Raw genomic sequence first — 27,314 nt, 5'->3', positions numbered from 1 at the left:
TTCACATGTTTATGGCACCATCTAGTGGTTATTTGTAAAAACAAAAAGTGGTTTCAATGTTTATATCGATCTATTTAAAATGGCGGCAGACTTGCACGAAAAGTGACTCTTATGTTGGGATAAATTACAGCTTATTTTAATCAGAATCAGCTTTATTACCAGGTATGCTTACATATACAATGAATTTGTCTTGGTGACAGGAGCTTCCAGTGCACAACAATACAGTAAAAGTGACAGTAATGATTATATTGTTATTGATATTTTAAAATGAGTATTTGCTAAATATAAGCAACTTGTGCTTGGTTAAAATGTTGTATATTATTTTATTGAAAACCCCCCTTAGAAATCCATGTATCAAATATGATACAACAGGCTTTTGAGGAATATCTCTCAATCACCATTACATTACATTCATGCCCACCACAAACAAAATCACAGAGCTTTGAATAGTCTGACATATACATTTATACGATATATTTAAAGTGTAAACTAATATTTCTGTGTATTTTCATACATGCAGCCTGCTCTGTCATTATAAAGATCTCATTATTTTACATTACAAGCTGTTATGATGTCATCTTACCATAAGTTCATGAGACCCAGCGAAAAAAGTTTGACATTTTCCCTTTTTTAAAAGTCAATATAGTGTTTGGTGCATAAAATACATATGATAGAAATTGTTATTGATATTGTATTATGACGTGCTGAATTGAACTGTGATACATTTCAGTCCATATTTATACAACAAGAAGAGGAAGTTGTCATGGCCAAACTCTCAAACATTTGGCATCTCTGAAAAGCCCAGGGAGTCCTGATAATACCCCAAGATTTACCCCTGTAGAAAAACTTCAATAGTAAATGTCCTGCATAAAAATGAGGATAATGACCTTTAAAGCCGAATGTATCAAAACTGATGCATAAAAAAAATCATATGCAATTTTTTTTATGATTTCTTTTTATAGTTTGTCTAATGGTACTAAAAACAGTTTAATGTCAAAAAAGTTGAATTTTTCGACAATTCTTTAATATGTCAGGCTTTACAGGGTTAGGTATAATTGATGTAAGAATGTGCATGTAAACACAGTCACTGATTTAAAAAAAACAACATTTATTAGTAATTTTCAGTAATAAAATAATAATGAGAATTACAAAAATATTCAAAAGTAAAATGTCCACACACATTACAAGAGGTGAAAATGTGCTTAATTGTAAAGTTCATTTTCTTTATGCGAAATATAATTTATTTCTCTAGATTTTTGGGTGCAATGTGACTTTGACGTGTTTTCGTCAGATTTGCCCTCAAAGCGACATTGGTGATTACATGCTGCAGTTTTGAGCCATGAATCTTACCTAATAAGTGTGAGTCGGTCCTTCTCAGATGGATGGTCATCCAACCATTGAGAATAACGTGAGACTGACCACTCCGCTCTCTGTTCACAAAAGAAAGAAGTATATCAGGCGCTGCATAAGAGCTCAACAAATCCACACATGCTAAAGCTATTTTAGGAAAACCTAATTTTATAAATATTCCCCATTATATCACACAATGAAAGTGTCATTTAGCAGATGCTTCCATCTAAAGCTGCTTACAGTAGGTCAATCACAGCAACAGTCGGGATGGGGCAACTTGAGGTGAATTGCCCTGCTTAAGGGCATAATAAACAGGATATGACCTCAAAACCTCCTGCCTGCTAACACCTGAACCTAAAACCTCAATCCCGGAGGCTCTCTGCATTAGTGTGAGTATGAGTGTGTACCTGGTGTGGTGATTTGAGTTCAGCCGGGGCGCGAGTGAACAGGAAATGCAATATGGTGCTGTACGGAATCAGATCTCCCAGCGCCTGACTGCTAGCGATGTGCTCACTCGTTTGGAACAGCAACGGCCTGAAACAGAGAGAATAATATTCATATTCTATTCACTGGGAGAGTAATTTAAAGCCTGAAATGAAAGCTGAAGATTGGGGAGATGGATGGATTTAAAAAAACATTTAATGTGGGACTTGCATGACGTTACACAGCATTTCACGGCATACACACACTACCAGTTAAACGTTTGGAAACACTTAATTTGTGTTTCTCATCTTAAACAATTATTGATGTAAAGGATTAGGTTTTGTAGGCAAATATAAATACTGCCTACATGAATGAACTTGTATGAACTTGTCTACAAAACTAAAATGGACGAGGCAAAGTCACAGGGCGTGCTGAGTGACTCCAGCCAGGTCTCCTAAGTAACCAAATTGGCTCGGTTGCTAGGGAGGGTAGAGTCACATGGGGTAACCTCCTCGTGGTCACTATAATGTGGTTCGCTCTCGGTGGGGCGTGTGGTGAGTTGTGCGTGGATGCCGTGGAGAATAGCGTGAAGCCTCCACATGTGCTATGTCTCCACAAGCCACGTGATAAGATGCGCGGTTTGACGGTCTCAGACACGGAGGCAACTGGGATTCGTCCTCCGCCACCCGGATTGAGGCGAGTCACTACACCACCACGAGGACTTAGAGCGCATTGGGAATTGGGCATTCCAAATCGAGGAGAAAAAATAACGAAAAAAAGATAGCCCACGTCCACACTTATTTGTTTTCATTTTAAAACGCACTGATTTCGGCACATTTACTCCTCGTTCACACTAGAACTGCATTTTACTCCATAACAGCATAGTTTGGAAGAGAGTTTTAAACCAAAAACGGATTAGAGTGGATGTGGCCATAGTGACCACCTGATTTTATATTTATTTTCAAATATATACTTATTTCATGTTTATGTATTTTATTAGAATTTTTGTGGTTTGTGTATGTCTTTAAGCGTTGTTCATTTAGTTTCTTAAATGTTCAAGGTTCTTTTGAAAGTTACTGTCTTTGTGAAAACTTAAATTTGGTGTTTATAATATGCAATTCAAATTGTCATTAGAGCAACAACAACATTTGTTTAACAGTACTAGAGGTCTGCATGGGCCTTAAAATGAAACCCGAACCCGAGACCATGTGGCCCGTCCCTACCTGGCCCGAACGATACCGTCAGATTTTAAGCCTGAACCCGAAATCGCTCACTATCTAATTTCTTCTTCTAGCAAGTACTGTTGCAATAGGCTATAATTTTATGTAAGCATATAGGCAACATTCGTAACAGTACTGAAACAGTAAACATACACAGTTTTAACAAGGCACTGCAGCCCCTCAGAACACTAAAGCAGAGCATTGACTTACCATTAATGCACTGAAACTTCACTTGGTGCAGAACAATCTGGAATAAAATGAAACAATGCAACAGTCCCCTTCATGCAGCCTGAACTTGTTCAGAACGTTGAATCTTTGTGACAGCTGAGCTAAAAACAATCTAGACGCAGCGCAAAGAATGAAACAGAGCGCAGGTGTTTCGATATCCGTTTTTTTAACTTGATATGGTGTTTAAACAGTGCCGGTCCTGCGCAAGACGCTGAAGAAAAAGCGAGATGCGGTGCAAATGTCAAATACATTCATCCAGCATGTGTTTAAACAATGGGAATACAAAACAGATGTGCGCAAAAACACGTTCAGTGTGAACGGCCCCTAATTCGTGCGTTCGCGCGTCTGTGAGTGAGAGCGTGTGTGCGAAACAAGTTCGGTAGGCCTGTTTATTTTTCAGTCATGCAAACCCGTACCCAAAGTCCTACTTGAAAAACTGACCCGAACCCGTAACGAAACCTGTCGGGTTCTTGGGTCCCGTCAGGCCCGGGTCGGGTTGCAGACCTCTAAACAGTACAGGGATAATACCGTATACCATGATAAAAGCTTCAGCAATTATCAAGTTGCCAATTATCACAATGCCGGCACATGCCTATTACTGATGAATCGTCCACAATAAGACCAGAAACATATAGCTATCATAAGTGTGTACGAGAACAAAAACAAAAGAGCATTGGAAGGTAAGGATTCGAGTATTAACCGGACAGAATATTTGACACCGACTGCTTCTCAGCTAATCAGATGAACATCTCCATTAATAACCTTCCTTTCTCTCTCGTCTCGTCTCTCTCACCGTTAATTAGCAGTAATTTTCAGCAGGAACACTCCAGGCGACCTCTTTGTCTCAGCAGGAAGAGGATAAGAACAAAAGTAGAACAAATCGAGAGGGTTTGTGTGAGAAATAGACACACAAACCCGGTACATGTGTGACATCAGGAGATGTATGCTGTCACTCTGGGACAGGAAGTCACCTGACATCATCCAAATTGTAGAAAGACTCACCTGAAGGATCGAAGCAGACGATACGCCTTCCCCAGATCTGACACCCGTCTGCAGAGAGGAGCCACAGCCAACTCCATCTGAAACACACGCAACACATTCAGTTTAGCGCTGGACATGTAGACGGACATTTGTTCTAAGTAAAGGCATCCAAGATGGCGAGAAAAGGGTCGAGTTGAAAGAGTTCTGGGCTTCTAATTTGATTTGAGTTAAGAAAAATCATCAACCCGAGTGTGAAACGATGAAGAGACAGAGAAAGATGGATACATTGAACAGTGAGGAAGCCAGAAAATAGCCTCCTCTTCCTCACCTGAGCGAAGTCGGCCGCCAATTTCATCTTCCCTCCCTCCCCGAGCGGGCGCAGGAGGCTGGCATGGCGAATGAACAGGGTGATGGCACGCTGGGCGATGTTCTCTGTGCTGTCATACAGGAAGTCCAGACACTGCAGCGGGCGGAAGTAGTCATTCATGACGCGTGTGATGAAACCCTGCAGCTCACGCATGTACAGAGAGCACGGCACTTCTGGACGCCCGCCCGCCAGGAGAGGACTACACACACACACACACACACACAGAAACAGTAGTTTAATGTTATCATGTAATGTGACCGTGTACCACAGTTACAAGCTTCACTGATTTCATTAGTGAAGGTGAGAGAAATGGAAGGCCGTGCTTATGCCTTATTAGAAAGCCATTTCGTTAATCTCACAAATTTCATGTCAATGATGTGCATTTCCCTGCCAATTGTGGTAACACTGTGTCCTAATCAGGTGCAATACTAATATTTCCAGCGGCAAGACATTTGTCTGTCCATACTTGTTGTTGGGAACCAAGAAATGATTTTTTATTAAAAAACAATTCCATTATTATTATTTGTTTAAATAATTGAACCAAATGATTTGTTTTACAGTAGCTGTTCTGTTGAAATCCTACATGATCATTTAATGCGTTTAATGCATTGAGGATTTCATTTGTTATTTCCAAAAATGTCTTCCTCAAAATTACTTAAAGATTTGTTAATGGAGTCATTAAGGAACCGTAATCGTTAAGAGGAATTTGAACCATTATCATTACATTTCTTTCGATTCCCATCCCTAGTACACTACATGCAGAACTGCTTCATGATGTGACATAATCACAGCCAATCAGAAAATATTTAATGTCATACAACAGTTTGTTACGATCCTCAAATCTGATTGGACGAGAGGCATTCCAAGAGTGCTGATGTCTCAGAACAGCAGCACTAGGACGCATTACTGTTTCTATCACTCCGCTTGTGTTCGTGGGATATAAAACTAAAGTGTAAAAGCAGCGCAGATGTATTAAAAGCAGCTAGATGTGTCTCTTAATTTTTCCTTGTGACATTAAAGATTTTAGCCAGCAGGTAGTAACAAAAGATGTTCGTCCAGCGTGTTTACATAGGAAAACAATGAAAAAACAGTGCAGATGCATGCAAAAACAAGTTTGGTGTGAACGGCCCCTTACTCATCCGTTCGCGCATATCTGGGAGTGAAAAACCACCACCACTAAAAATATTAATGTAGACTATTCTGTTATTGGACAAGTCGATTAGTCGACCACCCTAGCTCATCCCTAGTTAAAATGTACAGTGACGTGGACCAATAAAATTTCACAAAGTAAGGAGCTACTCTGAATTGGAAACCAAGTGACCAGCTAAATGCCTTGTTGCTCGTCATGTTTTGTTAGGACACAAACTTTGTTTGGACAGTCAATTTAAGGAAGAGGCTTTATTTTCTTAATGCAAAATATAATTACTTATTTATTTTCTTTTGATTTCGGGGCAAAATGTGACCCAGACATGTCTCTTGAGATTCACACTTTTAACTCCTCTCCAAAGGAGTAAAAAATTCCCCCAAGTCTTTGTCTGAGCAGCTGCTGTTGACATGGTGAACACGGGAGTGTTTCCGGACAAGGACGACTCAATAGTTTGTTTATTTCTCAGCTGTTTTCCCTCAGGAGTGCCCTACAGAGGGGACAGAAATAAAACAAGCCCACCAAGCCTGACTCGAAGCCTTAGGACACCAGCGGTCCTGCGGGGATGAGAGATGTGGACAATAGAAGCTGTGCTGAATCACAGGGGTGACAGTTTAACCCTTGTGCGACCTTCGGGACATTTTTCTCTTTTTTATTGTAGTTTTTTCGATCATTTTGGCTGTTTCTTAAAATATTTTTTTATCCCCTTTTCTCCCAATTTGGAACGCCCAATTCCCACTACTTAGTAGGTCCTCATGGTGGCGCGGTTACTCGCCTCAATCCATGTGACAGAGGACAAGTCTCAGTTGGCTTCGCTTCTGAGACCGTCAATCCGCGCATCTTATCACGTGACTCGTTGTGCATGACACCGCGGTGACTCACAGCATGTGGAGGCTCATGCTACTCTCCGCGATCCACGCACAACTTACCACACGCCCCATTGAGAGCGAGAACCACTAATCATGACCACGAGGAGGTCACACCATGTGACTCTACCCTCCCTAGCAACTGGGCCAATTTGGTTGCTTAGGAGACCTGGCTGTCATCATTTCAGCTGTGTTAATGCCAACGGAATACATTTTGCCAAAGGTGTGTATTTTGGGGGGAATTTTGATATTTCAACCTCAGTTCCTATAATGCATCTATAATACACTGTGTACACAAAATAGTCACACTCAGGACCTTCAGGACAAAAATGTCCCCATTGAAACCCATTAAAACTGCAATATTTGAACCCAGTGCCATTAAAGCATAAAATCATGAATTCTATGATATTATGCTTTCATTCTGGAGCCCTGGCTTCAAAATGTAATTTTTTTTATATTTTCCACCAGATGGCGCCATTTTTCTCATGTTTAGCCTATGGAGCAAATACAAGCTTTTTTCCTATTTTCTGTTTGCTGTATTATAGAGCACTGCAGGCCAATTGAATAAATGATGCAGCTAAAATTGTGTGGATGTGTTGATATGGATGTCAGAGTGTGTTTTGTATTTCTGTGTGTGTGTGTGTAAAAAACAACAGTGGCATTATATAAACAAACTGGCATTTAAAGGGTTAAAATCCTGAAAATTAATGAATATTTGGTAGTTTTGATCAGGACATTGAAAGTGGAAAATAATATTAATATATAATATTATTATGGCAGTTCTTTGACGTGGAAATTTTTGTCCTTGAAGGACCTCTGAGTATCTTTTTTTTTTTATTGACACACAAGGGTTAAATGTTATCAAACACTGGCACAGCCCTTCCTGTTCTATTCACCAGACAACCCAGACCACCGAAAGACGCAGAACGAAATGAAAGAAAACAAGACCTGAATGAAGGACAGAGGACTGGGAAATGTGTCTTTATAGCAGTCAACACACACACACACACACACACACACACACACACACACACACACTTCCTTTTGGTAGTCTGATATAATCGCAATATTAGCTCATGACATCACAAATACATTAGTTTTTCAGCATGAAGAGGCAAACAGTACAGTTTAGAAGTTTGTTTATAACAAGTTTTGTAGTTTAATGGAAATTAATGCATTTAACACCAAAAATGCAATTGACAAGAGTGGTCAGTGTAAATATGACAAGACTAAAATTTTTACAGATGACTCTCTGAGATCTGTGGGCCATTTCTCTGAAAACTGAACACAAAGGAACAAAACAAATTGCGCAGCTAGTGTTGCATGGTATGCCACTCTAGTATCGTGGTACCCAAGACTCAAAATATCCCATTGTACAGGTGTACGATAACAACGGTTTATACATAAGCTACTGTTTGTGTAGCTACTATTTTTTGTTCTGGCAAAACTTTCATTTCAATCAAAGTTATGTCTGCAATAGTATAAAACAACTAGACAAGTCTATGGTATTTATTCGCCTGCTTTAAAAAAAATAATAAAGCAAAAAAATAAGGCTGCAACATAAAATGTGAAAAAAATGAAGGGGTCTGAATTCTTTCTGAATGCATTGTATGTTGAAATACGGTGAGACAAGAAAGACTTAGAACTGGAAAACAACAATACTAAACAGTGCTCACATGGTACGAATGTAAATGTCACGTTAGTGTTTGTGAAAAAGCCCATGAGGGGAGAGAACACACAAACTTTGGCATGCATGCACGCTGCTATATGTGACCGTCAGAAAATAGACACAGCACCAGCGGACACACAAGTGACTGTATCATGAGTTAGTCAGATGATTTACTTATGCATGAAGATAATATATAAAAATACATATGTCCACATTGTGTAGAAATTGTCTCCTCCAATCCAATGCGCACCACTTGACCTTCCATTTCAATGTCCTTTTTGACTCGATATTTGATAAAGTGAAAATGTTTTTATACAAATTTGGGAGAGATTTTATTCCCAAAATAGATAAACCACTTGATCAATTAAACATGTTGATGTCATGTGACAAAAATGTGCCATTCTACAATTGTTGTTTATCATTGCATACTGTAATGTGTATACTGCACAGTATGCATTAAGCTGTACACTAGTATTCCACAGACACACCATAGTGTGTGTATGTTGTTTGCTTACCCGGAGAAATCCTCCTGGTGCATGGTAATGAGTATAGCTTCAACAGAGTCAGTGACAGAATTGAGCAGGGGCTGAACAGCACTACTCATCAGAGCCAGAACTGACTGTAAGAGACAAACACAATATAAGATAAACAAAGAATGGATAAAACCAAAACTGAGGTTGTTTACATGCACACCAATTCGCTAATAACTACCAAAAATCATCTTACTTAAAAAAAAAAAAAAAAAAAAAACCTGACAACGCAATAAACCTGTTTAGATGAGACTTCAAATCATCGGATTCTCTGATTTTGACGCCAAAACGTAAACGGGCATATGCACAGGGTTGGGCTGAATACTGAATACTCTTTTTTTTAATTTTTTCAATACTGAATAAATTGGCACATGCCCCATTGCGAGCGAGCACTACTATAGTAAGTCCTTGTGGTGGCGCTGTTACTCACCTCAATCCGGGTGGCGGAGGACAAGTCTCAGTTGCCTCCGCTTCTGAGACCGTCAATCTGCGCATCTTATCACGTGACTCGTTGTGCATGACACCGCGGAGACTCACAGCATGTGGAGGCTCATGTTATGTTATGGGGGGGGGTAACCCCCTAATAATCAAAACAAGTAAACCCCCCCACCCCATTATTTATACCATGATCAATGGAAACATGTAAGTGCTTCACGCTGCAACCCCATCAATGTTCAAGCCAAATCTTCACCCTTGGTTACTTCTTTTGTATTCTGAATACGTAACACTGTTATATGTACTCCGTTAAAGCGGTTGAACACCAGACGAGAAGCACACGGCATAGGGATCGAACACAGGGCAAGTCGATGCGGTTCGACACAAGTTTATACTTAAATGGTTTATGATAAAGGAACAACGTTTAAGGCCTCCACATGACCTTACACAATGTTGGCTTACTAAGCATAATTGGTTTAAGATTGTGCATGTAAATACGCTCCTTGACTAAAGAAATAAGCCATACAAGATGCCATGCCTTACACTTATCTTATAGGGTGTCACTAGGCACTATGCAAAGCAAAATTCCCACAACCCACTTAAACATGGTAAAACACCACAGTAGCACATGGTCTTGAGTGGCTTATTTTAGAACAACTTTGAACGTGGCTCATCCAGTCAGATTTTAGTCAGTCAGTCAGACGTTATTGTAAGTTTGTAAGATGGAGTTCATGCTTTCTTGAAGGGCATTGACTCGTATCATCGTCTCCTCTCATGGACTCCTCTCTCTTTCAATGTGATTGGCTGACATTTGCTGATGGGACATCAGTCTGACCATCGCGTGTCTGCTCGGCCCTCCCCCTCCGCGTCCTAGCCTCTTATCTAGCTCTCCATATCTGCGCGACATCAATGCAAACCCAACAGGTCTCTGGGAGCGAGCATCGCAGGTCATCTGCGAAACCCCCTGCGAGCAGGAGATAAAGAACGAATCTCCAGCACTCATCTCTTGCTCCTAAACTCCTTCACAACAAAGTAACATTCGCGTCCTTGGCAGACTCAACGTTTACCAACATTCCTTGCCCAGTGCGGCAACTGGGTAGCAATAGTGCGCATGCTGGTTCACATTTTGACATCAAAAGCAGAGAATAACCAGATTATTTTTTTTTGTCGGATTTTTTGAATAAGTACATTTTTGGTAGTTATTAGCGTATTAGTGTGCATGTATTCGCGCTCTACTTATGCAGATGGGTCAAGATGAATTTTGCATTGCACTGTTGGGTGGTAGACCGCTGTGAAGTCTGCATCTATCAGCCTTCGCCAATTGGTGCATTGAAGGCGCTCCTGAGGTAATGCATAAACGAAGGCCACAAGACAGTATGTCCACATCAAGCGAGCTATTTTGGACCAGGCCAGTGTGATGAAGTATCCCATGGCAGAGGAGTGAACCGACACAGTTCCTGGAGGACGCTGGGCGTTAAAGTGTGGCAGTATGTTTTCACATTGGACTGTTGTGTTTATACTCAAAGATCAAGGGTTAAAGTGTGTGTGCGCTTCGCTCTGTACAGCTGGCAGGTTTTGTTAAAGGAGAAGAAGGGGAACAGAATGACCAGTTTACTCATCTGATAGCCAATTTAACTCCAGCGAGAGAGAGCTGAATTCAGAGCAGCTCAATGTTTACCCAATTACTTTCCAAAACCACCTCCAGACTGCGTGTGTGTGTGTGTGTGTGTGTGTGTGTGTCTGCAGCATCTATATCAAAATTCTGCCCCTCAGTCTGTTCAATGTCCCTTGTGCGCCCCTGTTAAACTCTCCATCACAAACAAAAACCAAAAACCTTGTGTTGTATCAGGCATCACTGATAAACGTTTTGAATATGAAGGACATGCTGCAACCTGATATTTCTGGAGGGCCAAATTACTCAAAATTAAATCCTTAAATGTTAAAACAAATACATAATGAAATCATAAATAAACGATTTAATCATTAAATCACTAAATTAACCAATTAATGCTGCTTGCATTTCATTTTAGCACTATTTATGAGTTTTGTGTCTTATGGCTATCACTCAACAAAAGTGCTAAACTTATTTAGGAATTTATTGATTTATTTAGTGATTTATAGATGAATGATTTTATAGTTTTTTTTTTTACAGTTTCATTATGCAATTAGGGATGAACTGATATATCGGTTACAATATTTATCAGCCAATTATTGACCAAATGAAAACCACGGGCTTATCGGTTATACGCATGAAAACACTGATATGAAAGAAAAAAAACTATGGTTTATTTATAATTAATTAGTAATGCACTTTGTAAAAGCTCTGTGAATTCAAATGCACAATCCAGAAATAATAATAACCACATTATGTAGAAGGGCTGGCACTCTTAAGAACATGCAATATTTCATTTTGATCCTGTCTTGTTCTCACGTTAATGCAAAAAAAAAAAAAAAGAAAGAAAAAGAAAAGAATAAAACATGTAAAATGGACATGGCAGTTCTGAAAGTGGCACTTACATATAGACTACATGATGAGGGAAACCATCCAAAACACTTTGAAACCAGCAGACTTTGACTTGTGAGATATCGGTAAGATATCCATTAATGCTGCACGATTGATTGAATTAAGACTGAAATTGCAATATGGATTCGTGTGATTACTAAACCTTAAAAGATTGCATTTTAAACTGCAAAAACAGAAGTGCAAAACTGGTTTGGAAGTACTAAATAACCTTTTTTTCATATCAATCATCATGTTATCATAGTAAGTAATTTGTTGCATCTTTTTATCTTGTTTGCATCTTTCACTGTGGCTCTCTTTTAAATGTTGGCCTGTCATGAGCTCAACAAATCCAATATTCAATGGAAATTATTGTTAGAACAGTGGAAAAGCTTTTGTACCTCTTTGTAAAACAAATTACGCATTCCTAAGTAAAACTGTGATTTGATGACAAAATATGGTAAGTTGCAAAATATCGGTATTGTTATCAGCCTATAGTTTATTTTACTTATCGGTCAGAAATTTTCATGTCGTTGCATCCCTACATTTAAATTATTTATTTAAATATTTATTTAATGAATACATTACAAATGCAGTTCACACAATATGATAACTTACTTACACCTCTTCTATGATGAAAATGTTTTTTAAAGTCATTAATTTTAATGAACTGATGTTCTTAACAATAATGTAAGTAGGTCATTAATAGAGATCTTTATACAGGCTACTGAAAGTCTACTGAATGTTTGTTGAAACACTGTTTACTAGCTATAGCAAGCCAGTTGATAAGTCAATTATAGTCAGTTAAATATCTACTTGGGACCATCAAAATAAAGTGTTACCAGCAATTTTTGTTGTCATGCCAAAAATCATAAAACAGAGAAAATCTCTTTACAAAACTGTGTGTGAAGTGTTTTTTTGTCTGTTGGATTTTTCCCCTTTTTCTCCCAATTTGGAATGCTCAATTCCCAATGTGCTTTTAAGTCCTCGTGGTCGCGTAGTGATTCGCCTCAGTCCGGGTGGTGGAGGATGAATCCCAGTTGCCTCCGCGTCTGAGATCGTCATCCCGCGCATCTTATCACGTGGCTGGTTGAGCGTGTTGCCACGGAGACATAGCGCGTGTGGAGGCTTCACGCCATCCACTGCGGCAACCACGCTCAATTCACCATGCGCCCCACTGAGAACAAACCACATTATAGCGACCACGAGGAGGTTACCCCATGTGACTCTACCCTCCCTAGCAACCGGGCCAATTTGGTTGCTTAGGAGACCTGGCTGGAGTCACTCAGCATGCCCTGGGATTCAAACTAGCGAACTAGCGAACTCCAGGGGTGGTAGCCAGCGTCTTTACCACTGACCTACCTGTGTGTGAAGTTAAAAAAAAATATCACATGATTAAATATCAATACATTTTGTTCAGGTCATTTGGTGTAACCATGAGAAAACGTATTGACATTCTTGACTATTTGTTGAAAATTCATGATATTTGTAAAAAATATATTTTTTTTTACCTTGAAACATATCTTTGAAAACATTTTTTTAATAAACGACTAAGTTGCGTACACTCATGTATTCAAGTTGCAACGATTTAATACCTTTTACTTGATGGTTTCACTACATGACATTTTTTAAATCATTAAATATTTTTTTTTTGGAAAATGTTATAAATGTTTTAACTCCAAGATTACGTGTCTACGAACTTGACGCGTTTTAAAATATTTCTACCTTTTATCACCACGGACAACCTTGTTTGTCAATGACCCTAAGACCAACAAACAAGCATTAATATATATAAAACAATGTACTGATATGTGGTCGCTGGTGTGTGTTTATAAGCTATTTTACAACAGCTTTAAATGTGGCTTATCCAATCAGAATTTCAAGTTAGTAACAACCATTTAATAATGTTAGTTTTACTGTTTTGAGTCGTTTTTACCACATGGATATTAAAATATTACCTATTATTTGTTACATCTTCAGCAAAAACAACTATTTCATGACATATACAGTGCTGCTCCCCATACATAAAATTACCCATACCATGATAAACGATTTTGGTCATACAGTCAACCCCTAATTTAAGTGCATTTATTGTTGTTACTCAAGTTGAACTGTGTTTTACCTCTAAAGATGCAGTGAGCGATTGTTCTGCGGCCGGAGGGACATTTCCCAACCCAGATATTACCTGAAAAAACACACAAACAACTCAAAGTCAGCATATTTAAACACCATCATCCAACATTAAGAACAATGGATGGTAATTTCTCTTTAAGCTCACAGTAAAGGCCCTATAAAATAATCGTCCTGAAACAAGCGGCTCCACTTTTCACCAGTAAAACTTTGATCCCATTCAGTTTAAATATTTAATCATAGACTAATATCTCTTTATTACCGTATTAATCACACAGGCACAGAAAAAGCATTGGCTGGCATGTTTTTTTAATGGGGGAGTTCGGGAACTACATCAGCCGGTGCTAAAAAAGCCAGTTTTTAGAACTATAATGTCTTGTATGAGAGGTGGCATCCTTACTTTAGCGACAGCCTGTTGCAAACGGTAAAGAGAGTTCACCACCGCAATATTCCTCCTCTGGCCCTCCGTCAGGGGCCCGATCACCTGACTGGCATCACCCTGTGTACACAGCTGAGAGAAAGGGAGAAAAAAGGAGAGATTAAACAAGATTAAAAGGATAGTTCACCCAAAAACCTGATGTTGATCTAAACCGCAAAAAGCCAGTCATATGGTTTGGAACAACATGAAGGTGGGTAAATAATTTATGAGACAGATTTATTGTCTCTTTAAGAGTCAAGACAAAAAACTAGAGTCAATAATTGCGACCGCAGGCTGCCTCTAATTTCCTCAGCTCTCCTGGCGTTCATTTGAGGCCAGAGGCGCTGGGCTCAGTGGTGGCACAGCGGTCAGCGTGCTGGGACATGACTGTCGCCATGGAGCTCAGACAGCAGAGGCAGCTGGTATTGTGGGTAGGAAGGCGAGCGAAGGGGAGAGGAGAAACAAGGTGGATTTGTCCAGCTCAGTGCGAAACCACAGGAACTAACAAGCAGAGAGTTGTCTCAGTCATGAGCTGACAGCCGCAAACAAACACGTATTCACGCAGCACTGCTGCCTCCTGACATAAACAAACCGGCAACACTGTCGACAAAACAGACCAAACAACTCAAAGAACAAATAAAACTAAACTCGGAATTGTAAAGAAGTGGCACAGCTGGGGGGCCTGGGTAGCTCAGTGGTAAAATACGCTGGCTACCACCCCTGGAGTTCGCTAGCTGGCTAGTTTGAATCCAGGGCATGCTGAGTGACTCCAGCCAGGTCTCCTAAGCAACCAAATTGGCCCGGTTGCTAGGGAGGGTAGAGTCACATGGGGTAACCTCCTCGTGGTCGCTATAATGTGGTTCGTTCTCGGTGGGGCGCGTGGTGAGTTGAGCGTAGTTGCCGCGGTGGATGGCGTGAAGCCTCCACACGCGCTATGTCTCCGTGGCAACGCGCTCAACAAGCCACGTGATAAGATGCGCGGACTGATGGTCTCAGACGCGGAGGCAACTAAGATTCATCCTCCGCCACCCAGACTGAGGTGAATCACTACGCGACCACGAGGACTAAAAAAGCACATTGGGAATTGGGCGTTCCAAATTGGGAGAAAAAAAAAAAAAAAAGTGGCACAGCTGAGGAAATGAAATTGGACCAGGTATGTCCGGGTCATATTTCATCCCAAAATCAAATGAAGAAGAAAAAAGAAACTACATTGAAGCCTATTTTTGGACATTGCGACTTTTTTGCATTGTGACATTATTTTCATTACAATTCAGCACATCCCGATTCACTGTTACTTAAAAATACATATTAAAATGCATTCTTGTTATAAATTTTAAATTGTATAATATGCATTATAGTAGTATTTTTTGTACTGCCTTAAAGTTAATTTACATTTTAAAAACCATTGAATTACAGTATATATATATATTTTTACTGTAATACAGAAAATGTGTTGTACTGCCTTTATGATAATTGTAATAACATTTTTTGAATTACAGTATTTTTGTGTTTGTTGTACTCCCTTTGGTAATTTAAATTAAAATAATAAAAAATGATTTACAGTATTATTTTTTCCTGTACTTTTACGTTATATGTTATGTTTTAATTTGTACTTCCTTTCGTAATTTAAATGCAAAAAAAATTATATATATATATATATATATATACTACACTACCGTTCAAAAGTTTAGGGTCACTTACTCATTCTTTATTATTAATTTTTTTTTCACATTTTAGAATAATAGTAAAGTCATCAAAACTATGGAATAACATAAATGGAACTATGGGAATTATGTTGTGACTAAACAAAATCCAAAATAAATCAAAACTGTGTTATATTTTAGCATCTTTAAAGTAGTCACTCTTTGCCTAGAATTTGCAGACATGTACTCTTGACATTTTCTCAAACAACTTCTTGAGGTATCACTCTGGGATGCTTTTTAAACAGTATTGAAGGAGTTCCCATCTATGTTGGGCACTTAGTGGCTGCTTTTCTTTATTATTTGGTCCAAGTCATCAATTTCAAAAACTATTTTTTTTATTAATTTTAGATATATAATGAAATAAATTAATTTGGTGGCACAATTATATTTTTGTCTACAAAACTAATTTAAAACATTTAAGCATACGCCTTCAGATCAAAAGATTTTTAAGATCATGAGAAACATTTCAGTCAAGTGTTTCAAAACTTTTGACCGGTAGTGTGTATACATATATATATATATATATATATATACAGTGGTGTGAAAAAGTGTTTGCCCCCTTCCTGATTTCTTATTTTTTTGCATGTTTGTCACACTTAAATGTTTCATATCATCAAACAAGTTTAAATATTAGTCAAAGATAACACAAGTAAACACAAAATGCAGTTTTTAAATGTTTACTTGTGTTATCTTTGACTAATATTTAAACTTGTTTGATGATCTGAAACATTTAAGTGTGACAAACATGCAAAAAAATAAGAAATCAGGAAGGGAGCAAACACTTTTTCACACCACTGTATATTATATTACTGTAATACAAAAATTGTACTGCCTTTGGTCATTTAAATTAATAAAATAAAAATAAATTAATACAATTAAAATAATTGAATTGCTGTATTATTATTATTAGCTGTACTGCCTTTAGTAATTTAAATAACAAAAAATATTGAATTTCATAATTTTTTACTGTAATACAGCAAACTTGCATTGCCTTTGGTATTTTAACTAAAAACAAAATCATTGAATTACAGTATTTTTTTAACGTAATACAGCAAACTAGTTGTACTGCCTTTTATTTTATTTATTTTATTTTATCCCCTTTTCTCCCAATTTGGAATGCCCAATTCCCACTACTTAGTAGGTCCTCGTGGTGGCAAGGTTACCTCAATCCGGGTGGTGGAGGACAAGTCTCAGTTGCCTCCGCTTCTGAGACCGTCAATCCACGCATCTCATCACGTGACTCGTTGTGCATGACACCGCGGAGACTCACAGCATGTGGAGGCTCATGCTACTCTCCACGATCCACTCACAATTTACCACGCATTCCATTGAGAGCAAGACCCACTAAGCACGACCATGAGGAGGTTACCCCATGTGACTCTACCCTCCCTAGCAACCAGGCCAATTTGGTTGCTTAGGAGACCTGGCTGGAGTCACTCAGCACACCCTGGATTCGAACTCGCGACTCCAGGGGTGACGGTCAGCGTCAATACTCGCTGAGCTACCCAGGCCTCCAGCCTTTGGTAATTTAAATTAAAAAAACATTTAATTATTTGTAGCTGTAATACAGCAAAAAAACTGAAAAGAATAGAAATTGTGCTTAATATATGGCACATTGCAAAAAAAAAAAAAAAAAAAAAAAAAAAAGAGTTTTGTGGCTTTTAGGTCCATGTCTAAAAGCTTTAAGGACATATGTATGCTGCTGTACTCTTAAAAGTTGACAAAACTCATTTTACCAGATTTAAAATGCACTTTCTTTCTCTGCTGAGAAAGCAGACCAAAAATATTGATGACTCATGTTGCACTAAACTGATTTTTTTCCAATCAAACACTCTTTAGAATGAGAATGTTCCTCTCCCTCCAACTTTAGCAAGCAGTAAATCTTGGATAATGGCTGTGATTTGTCAATTTGCCAACAGATGCTTCAGCAAATAATCCAGCACTTTGAGAACAATGTTCCCCAAAGACAAACTGGAAGGATTTTGGGCATTTCATCCTCTACAGTGCACAATATAGTTAAAAGATTCAAGGAATCTGGTAAAAGCTCGGTGCGTAAAGGGCAAGACGAAAAACACTTCTGAATGTGCGTGATCTCTGATCCCTCAGACGCCACTGTCTTAAAAAACATCATTCATCTGTAATGGATATCATGAACATTAGCTTGGGATTACTTTAGTAAACCTTTGTTAGTCAACACCACTCGCCGCTGCATCCACAGATGCAAGTTAAGACTTTACTATGTAAAGGAGAAGCCATACATCAACACTGTCTTTATGTCATGATACTTTAAAAGTAGCATGCTATTTTGAACATAGCATGTCCTTGTCAAGTGATGTAACAGGGTCTTTAATGGTCCTCAAAACAGAGCCAATCTTTTATTTTTTCATTTGATTTTGGGGTGAATGCACTGCTCTCTGCCTAAATGGTGGAGTAAGTTGTTGCTGAAAATCACTATACAATCAATGTACTACAAAATATATATTATGAATGTCACTGCTGCTACAGACAACTTAAAAAAGAACACAAAATCAAAACTCTAAATTGTAAAAAAGAAACACAATCTGCAAGAGATCACACCTTTTACAATAGGTGGTGGGGGGTTGGGGAAATCAAATTGAGGGAGAATCACACACTGTCTGCGAGGAAAAGCCACCTAGGATAGTGGCAGAAGAGGTACTATGGCAACAGTCTAAAAATGGCAAGGCAGCGCTTAATTAAATAACGTTTCGTGTGGCAGGTGTGTAGATGCCAAGCGAGGTGAAGTAACGCTAGCGATAGGCTTCGAGGTGGGCTGCTCCCTCACACCTGATGGTTAAATGAAGCATTGCCTCCGGTGCATAACTGCAGTGCTCACATTTACACGATACAGTAATGAAGCACTGTAAGATTAACTGCAGTGCTGCTACCCAAGACATGCGGTAAACCTGCCTGAAGACCTAAACATTCTCTAATTCTCAATGAACAACTTTGTTGTCAAATAATTCCCCTACAGATAAACCTGCAACTTTGAAACAGTGGCTTTCAGTCTCTTATTATTTGCTTTGAAGCCATCTTTGTACCATACACTATATATATATATATATATATATATATATATATATATATAACTTTTAGCAGATATATGCATTTAAATTGTAGTCTTTTCTGACAAAAAACTTTGGTGACTCATCTTGAACTCAACTAGCTTTTTGTCCAATTAAATGCTCTCTAGAATAAGAATGCCCCTCCCCCTAATACAGCACAACAGAAGTAAAAATCATATTCATTTTATCCATAGGGGAATTTATTTTTGAAGAAATATTTCAGGTTCAGTACAAGTTAAACTCAGTTGACAGTATTTGTGGCAGAATGTTGATTAGTTCACCCCAAAATGAAAACGTTGTCATCATTTACTTACTCTTGTATCTTTTAAAAGCCTTTCGTCATGTAGTGGGTATTTGTACTTGGTCACTTCATGCGTATTTACTGATCTAATGCTAACTGATTGAATAAGCACATTCCATTTACACTTGGCTACATGAATGTTTCTGCGCCAAACGGATATAAATCAGATCTTCAATTCGCACTCTATATGCAAATAAAACAGAGTTCACTTCCGTGATTATGCAAAAAATGCAGGGCAGTGAATTTAAAAGTTGTGATTTTATTATAAGTGACTTTGCCCAGTGTGCGTGTGTGTCTGTCTGTGTGTATGCGTGTGCTGTGCATTTTTTCCCTCGGGGCTTGCCGTAAGTTAGATATGTCCATGCATGTCAGCTGCACTTATTGTCAGGAGAAATACAGGCTGCTCTGGAAAAAGACAGTGTGGTTGTTTCAAGGAGCACAATACTTGTTGACCCCTCTCCAAACATAGCACTTATGGTTGTGACCATAAAGCTCTATTTTGGTCTCGTCACTCCAAATTACAGTGTGCCAGAAGCTGTGAGGCGTGTCAAGGTGTTGTCGGGAATATTGTAACTGGGCTTTTTTGTGGCATTGGTGCAGTAAAGGCTTCTTTCTGGCAACTCGACCATGCAGCTCATTTTTGTTCAAGTATCGTCGTATTGTGCTCCTTGAAACAACCACACCATCTTTTTCCAGAGCAGCCTGTATTTCTCCTGAGGTTACCTGTGGGTTTTTCTTTTTATCCTGAACAATTCTTCTGGCAGTTGTGGCTGAAATCTTTCTTGGTCTACCTGACCTTGGCTTGGTATCAAGAGATCCCCGAATTTTCCACTTCTGAATAAGTGATTGAACAGTACTGACTGGCATTTTCAAGGTTTTGGATATCTTTATATCCTTTTCCATCTTTATAAAGTTCCATTACCTTGTTACGCAGGTCTTTTGACAGTTCTTTTCTGCTCCACATGGCTCAGTATCTAGCCTGCTCAGTGCATCCATGTGAGAGCTAACAAACTCATTGACTATTTATACACAGACACTAGGTGTGGGAAATTAACCTTTAATTGCCATTTAAACCTGTGTGTCACCTTGTATGTCTGTAACAAGGCCAAACATTCAAGGGTATGTAAACTTTTGATCAGGGCCATTTGGGTGATTTCTGTTATCATTATGATTTAAAAAGGAGCCAAACAACTATTTGATAATAAATGGCTTCATATGATCACTATCCTTAAATAAAAGGCAGTTTTTTTGCATGATCAGTCATATTTTCAAAATCAATGCCAAAATTTCACAATTTCTGCCAGGGTATGCAAACTTTTGAGCACAACTGTATCGTTGCAGTAGTATCAGTGTCATCATAAATTGTAACCGCCGGATATTACGGCTGCATAAAGCGTGTTAGCGCATTAGCGTCATGAATACAAAATGTAAAAAAGACAAATTACAAATTTTCTACAGCATATATATTACTTTAAATAATCATTGAGTGGTGAAAACAGCACTTTTACTGACCTCATGTGAATTCTACTCATACAGTGAGGGATAAAGTCATTGATAACACATTTTTAAGGTTTTACATGTAGCGTCCTCATATATAAATGCTCCTCTAAACACCTCCCACCTAGAACTTCTTTTTACCCCTGAACGACGAATGCAGAACAACTTCTCCGCAGGGCCTTAAGAGACTTTTGCTGTTCACTAGATTGTGAGGACCTCATAAAATTTCTGACTAAGGGTTTTATGCATTATGCTACTTTAATACCGTCATGTCAAGTCAGGTCGTTCAAGAAAGTTCAAGGTTTGCCTTTGAGGGGCCTGGGTAGCTCAGTGGTAAAGACGCTGACTACCACCCTTGGTGTATGCTAGTTCGAATCCCAGGGCGTGCTGAGTGACTCCAGCCGGGTCTCCTAAGCAACCAAATTGGCCCGGTTGCTAGGGAGGGTAGGGTCACATGGGGTAACCTCTTTGTGATCGCTATAATGTGGTTCGCTCTCGGTGGGGCGTGGATGCCCCAGTGGATGGCGTGAAGCCTCCACACGTGCTATATCTCCGTGGTAACGTGCTCAACAAGCCACGTGATAAGATGCGCGGATTGACGGTCTCAGATGCGGAGGCAGCTGAGATTCGTCCTCCGCCACCCGGATTGGGACGAGTCACTGTGCCACCACGAGGACTTAAAGCACATTGGGAATTGGGCATTCCAAATTGGGAGAAAAAGGGGAACTGTTTGACCGTTAATGGAGTTCAAAGGGTTTGGACTGGCCCTCACACACATCTGTATGAGAACCAGACTCTCATTTTTCATCCGCCTGCTGACATAAGACAGGTAGAGTGAGTGTACCAGTGAGTCTAGGACAGACACCGGTCTAATGCAATCACACACTCACTGGCCAGCCTTAATCAATCATACCTCCAGCTCAGAGTGAATGAAGACCACCCTGGATGAACAAGCTGGGACATTTAACTTAAACAGCTGAGCAGAAAAAAAATCAACACTAACAGTAGGCAAAAACAAAATGAGTTTGCATTCCAAATGCATTTAACTTCTGTACAGCGAGCGAAAACATCTCTAGACTTCTGAACATTTGAAAGTTCCATAGGAGTAAAAACTCTCTGAACACCTTAGGGACATTTATTAAGAAAAAGTCAGATTACTTCGAAAATTAAAAGCACACCTCTCCTCAACATGCCAGACGATTTGAACTATAATTTATGTCCGTAGCACAAACAATGTGGGATGAGTTAATTGCCGAAATGTAATTCTTGTGGTAAGCGGTTTGTAGCAAACACCACTTATAATGTCATATACTTTGGTTTAGAAACCAATTTTTCCAGTAACTTGAATTGTTTTTTCTCAGTTGAGCAGCTACCAACCAACAGCTGCATTCCTGATGTGACCTCACTCCTTATCCACACCTTCGCCTGATGGGTTGAGCTGCTATTATTAGTCCAAATCAACAAGCAACTATAACTAGCTAGGTTTGGTTCATCCCTGCCTCTTGTCCAGGTCACGGCTCTCAGCAGGCGCTCTGATTCTCTTGCGCTCGTTTAGACAAGCCCCGCCCTTCCCCTGCTTTTATAACGAGCTGAGTCGCTGGTCTTCTGTGTGTGTGTGTCACCTCCGCGGCGGGGTTGAGGGCCATGAAAGCCGACAGAGTCTCGGGTTCAGCCCAGCTCATTATTTCTGTGTGTGTGTCTTACCAACTGCTCTGACTTCACGCAGAAGAGCTGAACTGTCTTGGCGGCATTCTTGGCCACCGCCATTGTCAGGCCAGGGTCCACTGATGCAACGTTCATCTCACTAACAGGTAGAAAACACACAGCATCAACTATCAACAAATCACAGTCAGTAAGAACAGTGTATATGGATAGTTCACACAGATATGAAAATCTGTTATTATTTACTCACCCTTACGTGTTTCCAAACTAGTTCGATTTTCTTTCTTGTGTTAAACAACGAAACACTCGAAGAATGTACAAGCCAATATTTTGTCATACAACGAAAGTGGACAGAGATTTTTACTACCACGTTCTATTAAGCACAATAAAAGTACCACAAAAGTGTTCCATGTGTCCCTATTTTCCTTTAGAATATAGTGCTCTATATTTTAGGTACTCTGAAGTCATATGATGAAATCTAAGTCGCTACTCACCGATCTTTCTTTTCGTCGCATCTCTGAAATCTAATTTGCGATAGAGTATTTAAATATGTTGAAGCCAATATGAGAACATTGTTGGTTGTAATCTAATTACTTTGAAGTACAAAACTAGAGTACCTCATTACAGTTACTGACTTACAATTAAGTTAATTACTTAATTACAGATAATTACAAATAAGTAAATTTCTTGGGTTACATGTTTCTTTTTTTTCTTTGTGCATGACACCGCGGAGACTCACAGCATGTGGAGGCTCATGCTACTCTCCACGATCCACGCACAACTTACCACACGCCCCATTGAGAGCGAGAACCACTAATCGCGACCACGAGGAGGTTACCTCATGTGACTCTACCCTCCCTAGCAACCGGGCCAATTTGGTTGCTTAGGAGACCTGACTGGAGTCACTCAGCACACCCTGGATTCAAACTCGCGACTCCAGGGGTGGTAGTCAGCGTCAATACTCGCTGAGCTACCCAGGCCCCCGGGTTACATGTTTCTGAAATAATATTATTTGTGTAGAACATGAATTATGTTAATATGTATGTCTGTTTGCGTTTCTGTGACAGTCGAAGGAAGTGTGCTCCATAACAAGTTATTGTAAGGGTGAAACGTGGTTCTGAGTGTATGACTTGTGTTCGATGATGAATTAGAAAGAAATACTGACATTATTTTTAATTCTTTGAGCAGAAAAAATATATGTTTTCTATAAAAAGGTAAAAACGTTTTTAGAAAACAACAAAAAGAATGAGTAATGTTATTACTTCAGTATAAGTCAGTAATATGATTGCAATTTTAGTTTAGAGAAGATTAGTAATTTGTAGTAAATTACGGTTTTGATTAAATTACCCAACACTGTACAGTTAAAACAATGACTAGTTAGATTTATTAAATTTTTATTAAGTTTTTGCACACTGTTTTTCTAAGTAAATATTTAATGGTATTAAATTAAATTAAATCTACTTAACTTCATGACATAATATTGATAAAAGTGAGTAAATTCAACTTAAAATTTTTTGTTAATACAGTAACTTTTATTTACAAATATGATGTACGTGGTATACGTAGTAAAATTTAAATTAACATTTTATTAGAAATTTTCACATTTTTAATTTTCCTTACAAACACTTTTTTTCTTTTTTCTCTTCTCCCCTTTTCTCCTGAATTTGGAATGCCCAATTCCCAATGCGCTCTAAGTTCTCGTGGTGACATTGTGACTCGCCTCAATCCGGGTGGCGGAGGACGAATCTCAGTTGCCTCCACGTCTGAGACCGTCAACCCGCGCATCTTATCATGTGACTTGTTGAGCGCGTTACCGCGGAGACCTAGCTCACACTATTCTCCGCAGCATCCACGCACAACTCGCCGCGCACATTTCACCACTTGCCCCATCGAGAGTGAGAACCACATTATAGTGACCACGAGGAGGTTACCCCATGTGACTCTACCCTCCCTAGCAACCGGGCCAATTTGGTTGCTTAGGAGACCCGGCTGGAGTCACTCAGCACACCCTGGATTCAAACTCACGACTCCAGGTGTGATAGTCAGTACTCAATACTCGCTGAGCTACCCAGGCCCCACAAACACGTTTAATCATGTATCACATGACATACAGAAACTTTCCACAGAAAAAAATAATGCATGCTATGTAGTAGTTTTTTTTTTAATTTAATGAACAGGTAATTTTGAGTAGAAAATGAAAGTCATACTTACCAAATATAGCAACAAAATCAACAATAAAAATGGTGTAAATAAACTTGAAACCATGTGAGCTCATTAATTATTCATGCCGGGAACACCAGCTTCGTAAAATTAAGTAAAATGTACTTATTTTATTTACCTGTGAAATGTACTCAAATAAGCGAATAAATACGACAAGGTTTTCTACTTTTGGACTGATACGTGATGCCGCACTGTAAAGATAACAAACAATCATAAATAATATTTACTTATAAGTTAGAGCATTGATTTTTACATTTTACTCAATATTTCCAAGTTCACACCTAAAATAACGTATTCAATGTAGAAAGTAATTAATTAACGTAGTATATATATATATATATATATATATATATATATATATATAAACTATGCTCTTTATTCTTATTTTGTTCTTTTCCTTTGTAAAGTGCCTATAAAAGCTACCTTCACCACAAAATCATTTTTACCAGTGTTCAAGATAAATAACGTTGAATATTCAGAAGTGCAAATGAGATTTGAGAGCCATTAACGAGGGGACATTTTCAGTGTATAGCGACTTAAGCGAGTCTGTTTCTCACACAAAGCTATCGAATGGCTTCAGAAGCCTTGGAATATAGTGCACAAGTCACATGGACTACTTTTACGGTGGTAAATATTTTTTTGTCCTTTATAGAGCATGGCAGCAAAGATCACTGCCCATTTGCAAAATATTGTGTGTTTTCTATTTATGAAGTTAAGTCGTATGGGTTTGGAACGACATGAGGGTGAGTAAACAATGACAGAATTTTCATTAATGGGTGAATAATGGGTTTAAATGCTTATAGTTAATGGCATATTTAATAACCATACAGTATGTAAAAGTGGAGGTGTACCTGGCTATGGTCTTTATGATGCTGTCCAGTTCATCGTTAGAGGGCGGGTTTCGCCCCCCTTGGGGGAAAACAAGGTTGATGGGGTCAAAGAGACGGGACAGAGACTTGGACAGGTACGCCGCTTCATACGGCTGCAGGGAAACCTTTAGGTCTTTCTCGGGACTGCAACAAAACAAGTCCGAAATTCTAATCTTCGCTGAGAGCATTCAAGGAATGAATTCTCAGTTTAATGTAATATCTGTAATATCATTCTGCAAAAAGCTAAAGGCTGGTAGTCTTTTTAATATGTTTTACAGTCATCTTGACACAAAATACCATTTAGAAACTTTGATAACAAGAAACACGTTTTGTGAACAAATTGTTAAAGCAACTAAATCGACATTCACCCTAATATAATTGCACTTACACGTGCCTTTCATGCCCCTAACCAATAGGTATAAAAACAACAAGAAAAAACGAAAAGTAGCGAGAAAGAGACAGAATAGAAGAAAAAGCAGCGAGAGAAACTTCTAGTGTCACCTTCTCCATTTCTCATCTTTCGGTCTCTTTAAACTTAACCCAACAGATGCACTTCCAAAGAAACTGCCTACAGTAAACAACTCTTCCACAAAGACCTTTTCAAAAGTAGTTTACGAGTGCCAAATATAGATCTACTTTCTAAATCTAAAACAATACAAAAACAGTTTACCCTAAATCACCCTGACACATCAAACGCATTTGCCAGCTTTTGACGATCCCAGTTTAATTGCAGGTTGCCAGCAGCGTCATGCATCTTGACAAGCGTACTAGAGCTGAATTATGTGATACAGGCTAATGTGCATAAAACAAGGATAATGAGATCTTAGAGTTTGATAGTGTTGGACAACGTGTCTAAGAGTGGAAGGGTTTCTTTGCTTTTAAATACAAATTTCAATTCAGGTGAAATGCAGATGTTAAAGTCTGATTGATTCGAGAGTTATTGAGCGCACTTTGCGGGAAGACAGAATCTTTGTTGTGCTATCAGGAATGATTGGGAGAACGATAGTTTGAATAGCTGACAAACGAACGTCTGCCTTTTATGAGAAGAAACTGACATTTTTGTTGGAAAGTTGGTTTACAGCTTCCTAACAAATTAAATCAGTCACACACTCCATTTTAGGGACTGATATAGTTTATTGCCAAAAACAAACGAATTAGTATGGCCTCCCATTAAAAACATTGACAAACTTAGTAAACGTAGTTTTACGCCAGAATACGACAGAATTACTACAGTTATTGTTGCTGTAAATTGTATGCATCATAGTATAAGCCACTTGAGTATGGACAATCTCAAAATGAAATGTCTGTATCATATTTAACTCCAAAATCAAAAGTAAAAAAATATATTTGACATAAAGAAAATCAAGTCTATTTGAAGAGCATTGCAATACAATAATATAGTAATGAAAATCAGCCTGTCCAGACACATTTTTCATGAATACATAAAATTGATATAATGTATACTTTTGTGCTTTACCAATGTTCGCCTGTGGGTCCAAAAGGGGGCGCTATGTCGCGAATAAAGTTTACGCTTAAATTGTTCAAGTCTCCAAATACAAAAGTCAGGCATATGGGGTATCGTTAGAAAGCTTAGAATCTGAACTTTATAGATAACCATCACTTGTGCATTCATGTTACATAAAATAACAAAATAAGGCCTGAAATAATTTGTGTCGCAAATCATCGCCACCTAGAGGTCATGTGTTAGAAAAATGTAT

General features: G+C 38.7%; 1 protein-coding gene across 2 annotated transcripts in view; it reads right to left on the bottom strand.

The window, feature by feature from the left end:
• cog5 (component of oligomeric golgi complex 5) overlaps positions 1–27,314 on the bottom strand; it is a 119,365-nt gene that overhangs the window by 2,794 nt on the left and 89,257 nt on the right. For both annotated transcript variants that reach the window (XM_051688616.1, XM_051688617.1), the window contains 9 exons: positions 25,579–25,740; positions 22,550–22,649; positions 14,244–14,354; positions 13,836–13,898; positions 8,764–8,867; positions 4,531–4,768; positions 4,224–4,300; positions 1,758–1,884; positions 1,351–1,430 (listed from right to left, as the gene is read on the bottom strand). In XM_051688616.1, the coding sequence (XP_051544576.1) occupies positions 1,351–1,430; positions 1,758–1,884; positions 4,224–4,300; positions 4,531–4,768; positions 8,764–8,867; positions 13,836–13,898; positions 14,244–14,354; positions 22,550–22,649; positions 25,579–25,740 (1,062 nt within the window). The remainder of the gene's footprint in view (positions 1–1,350; positions 1,431–1,757; positions 1,885–4,223; positions 4,301–4,530; positions 4,769–8,763; positions 8,868–13,835; positions 13,899–14,243; positions 14,355–22,549; positions 22,650–25,578; positions 25,741–27,314) is intronic.

This window comes from Myxocyprinus asiaticus, chromosome 45 (assembly GCF_019703515.2).
Source record: "Myxocyprinus asiaticus isolate MX2 ecotype Aquarium Trade chromosome 45, UBuf_Myxa_2, whole genome shotgun sequence".
In the NCBI taxonomy this organism is placed as follows: domain Eukaryota; kingdom Metazoa; phylum Chordata; class Actinopteri; order Cypriniformes; family Catostomidae; genus Myxocyprinus; species Myxocyprinus asiaticus.
The sequence above is the reverse complement of the archived record's forward strand: the minus strand, read 5'-3'. Positions and strand labels throughout refer to the sequence as shown.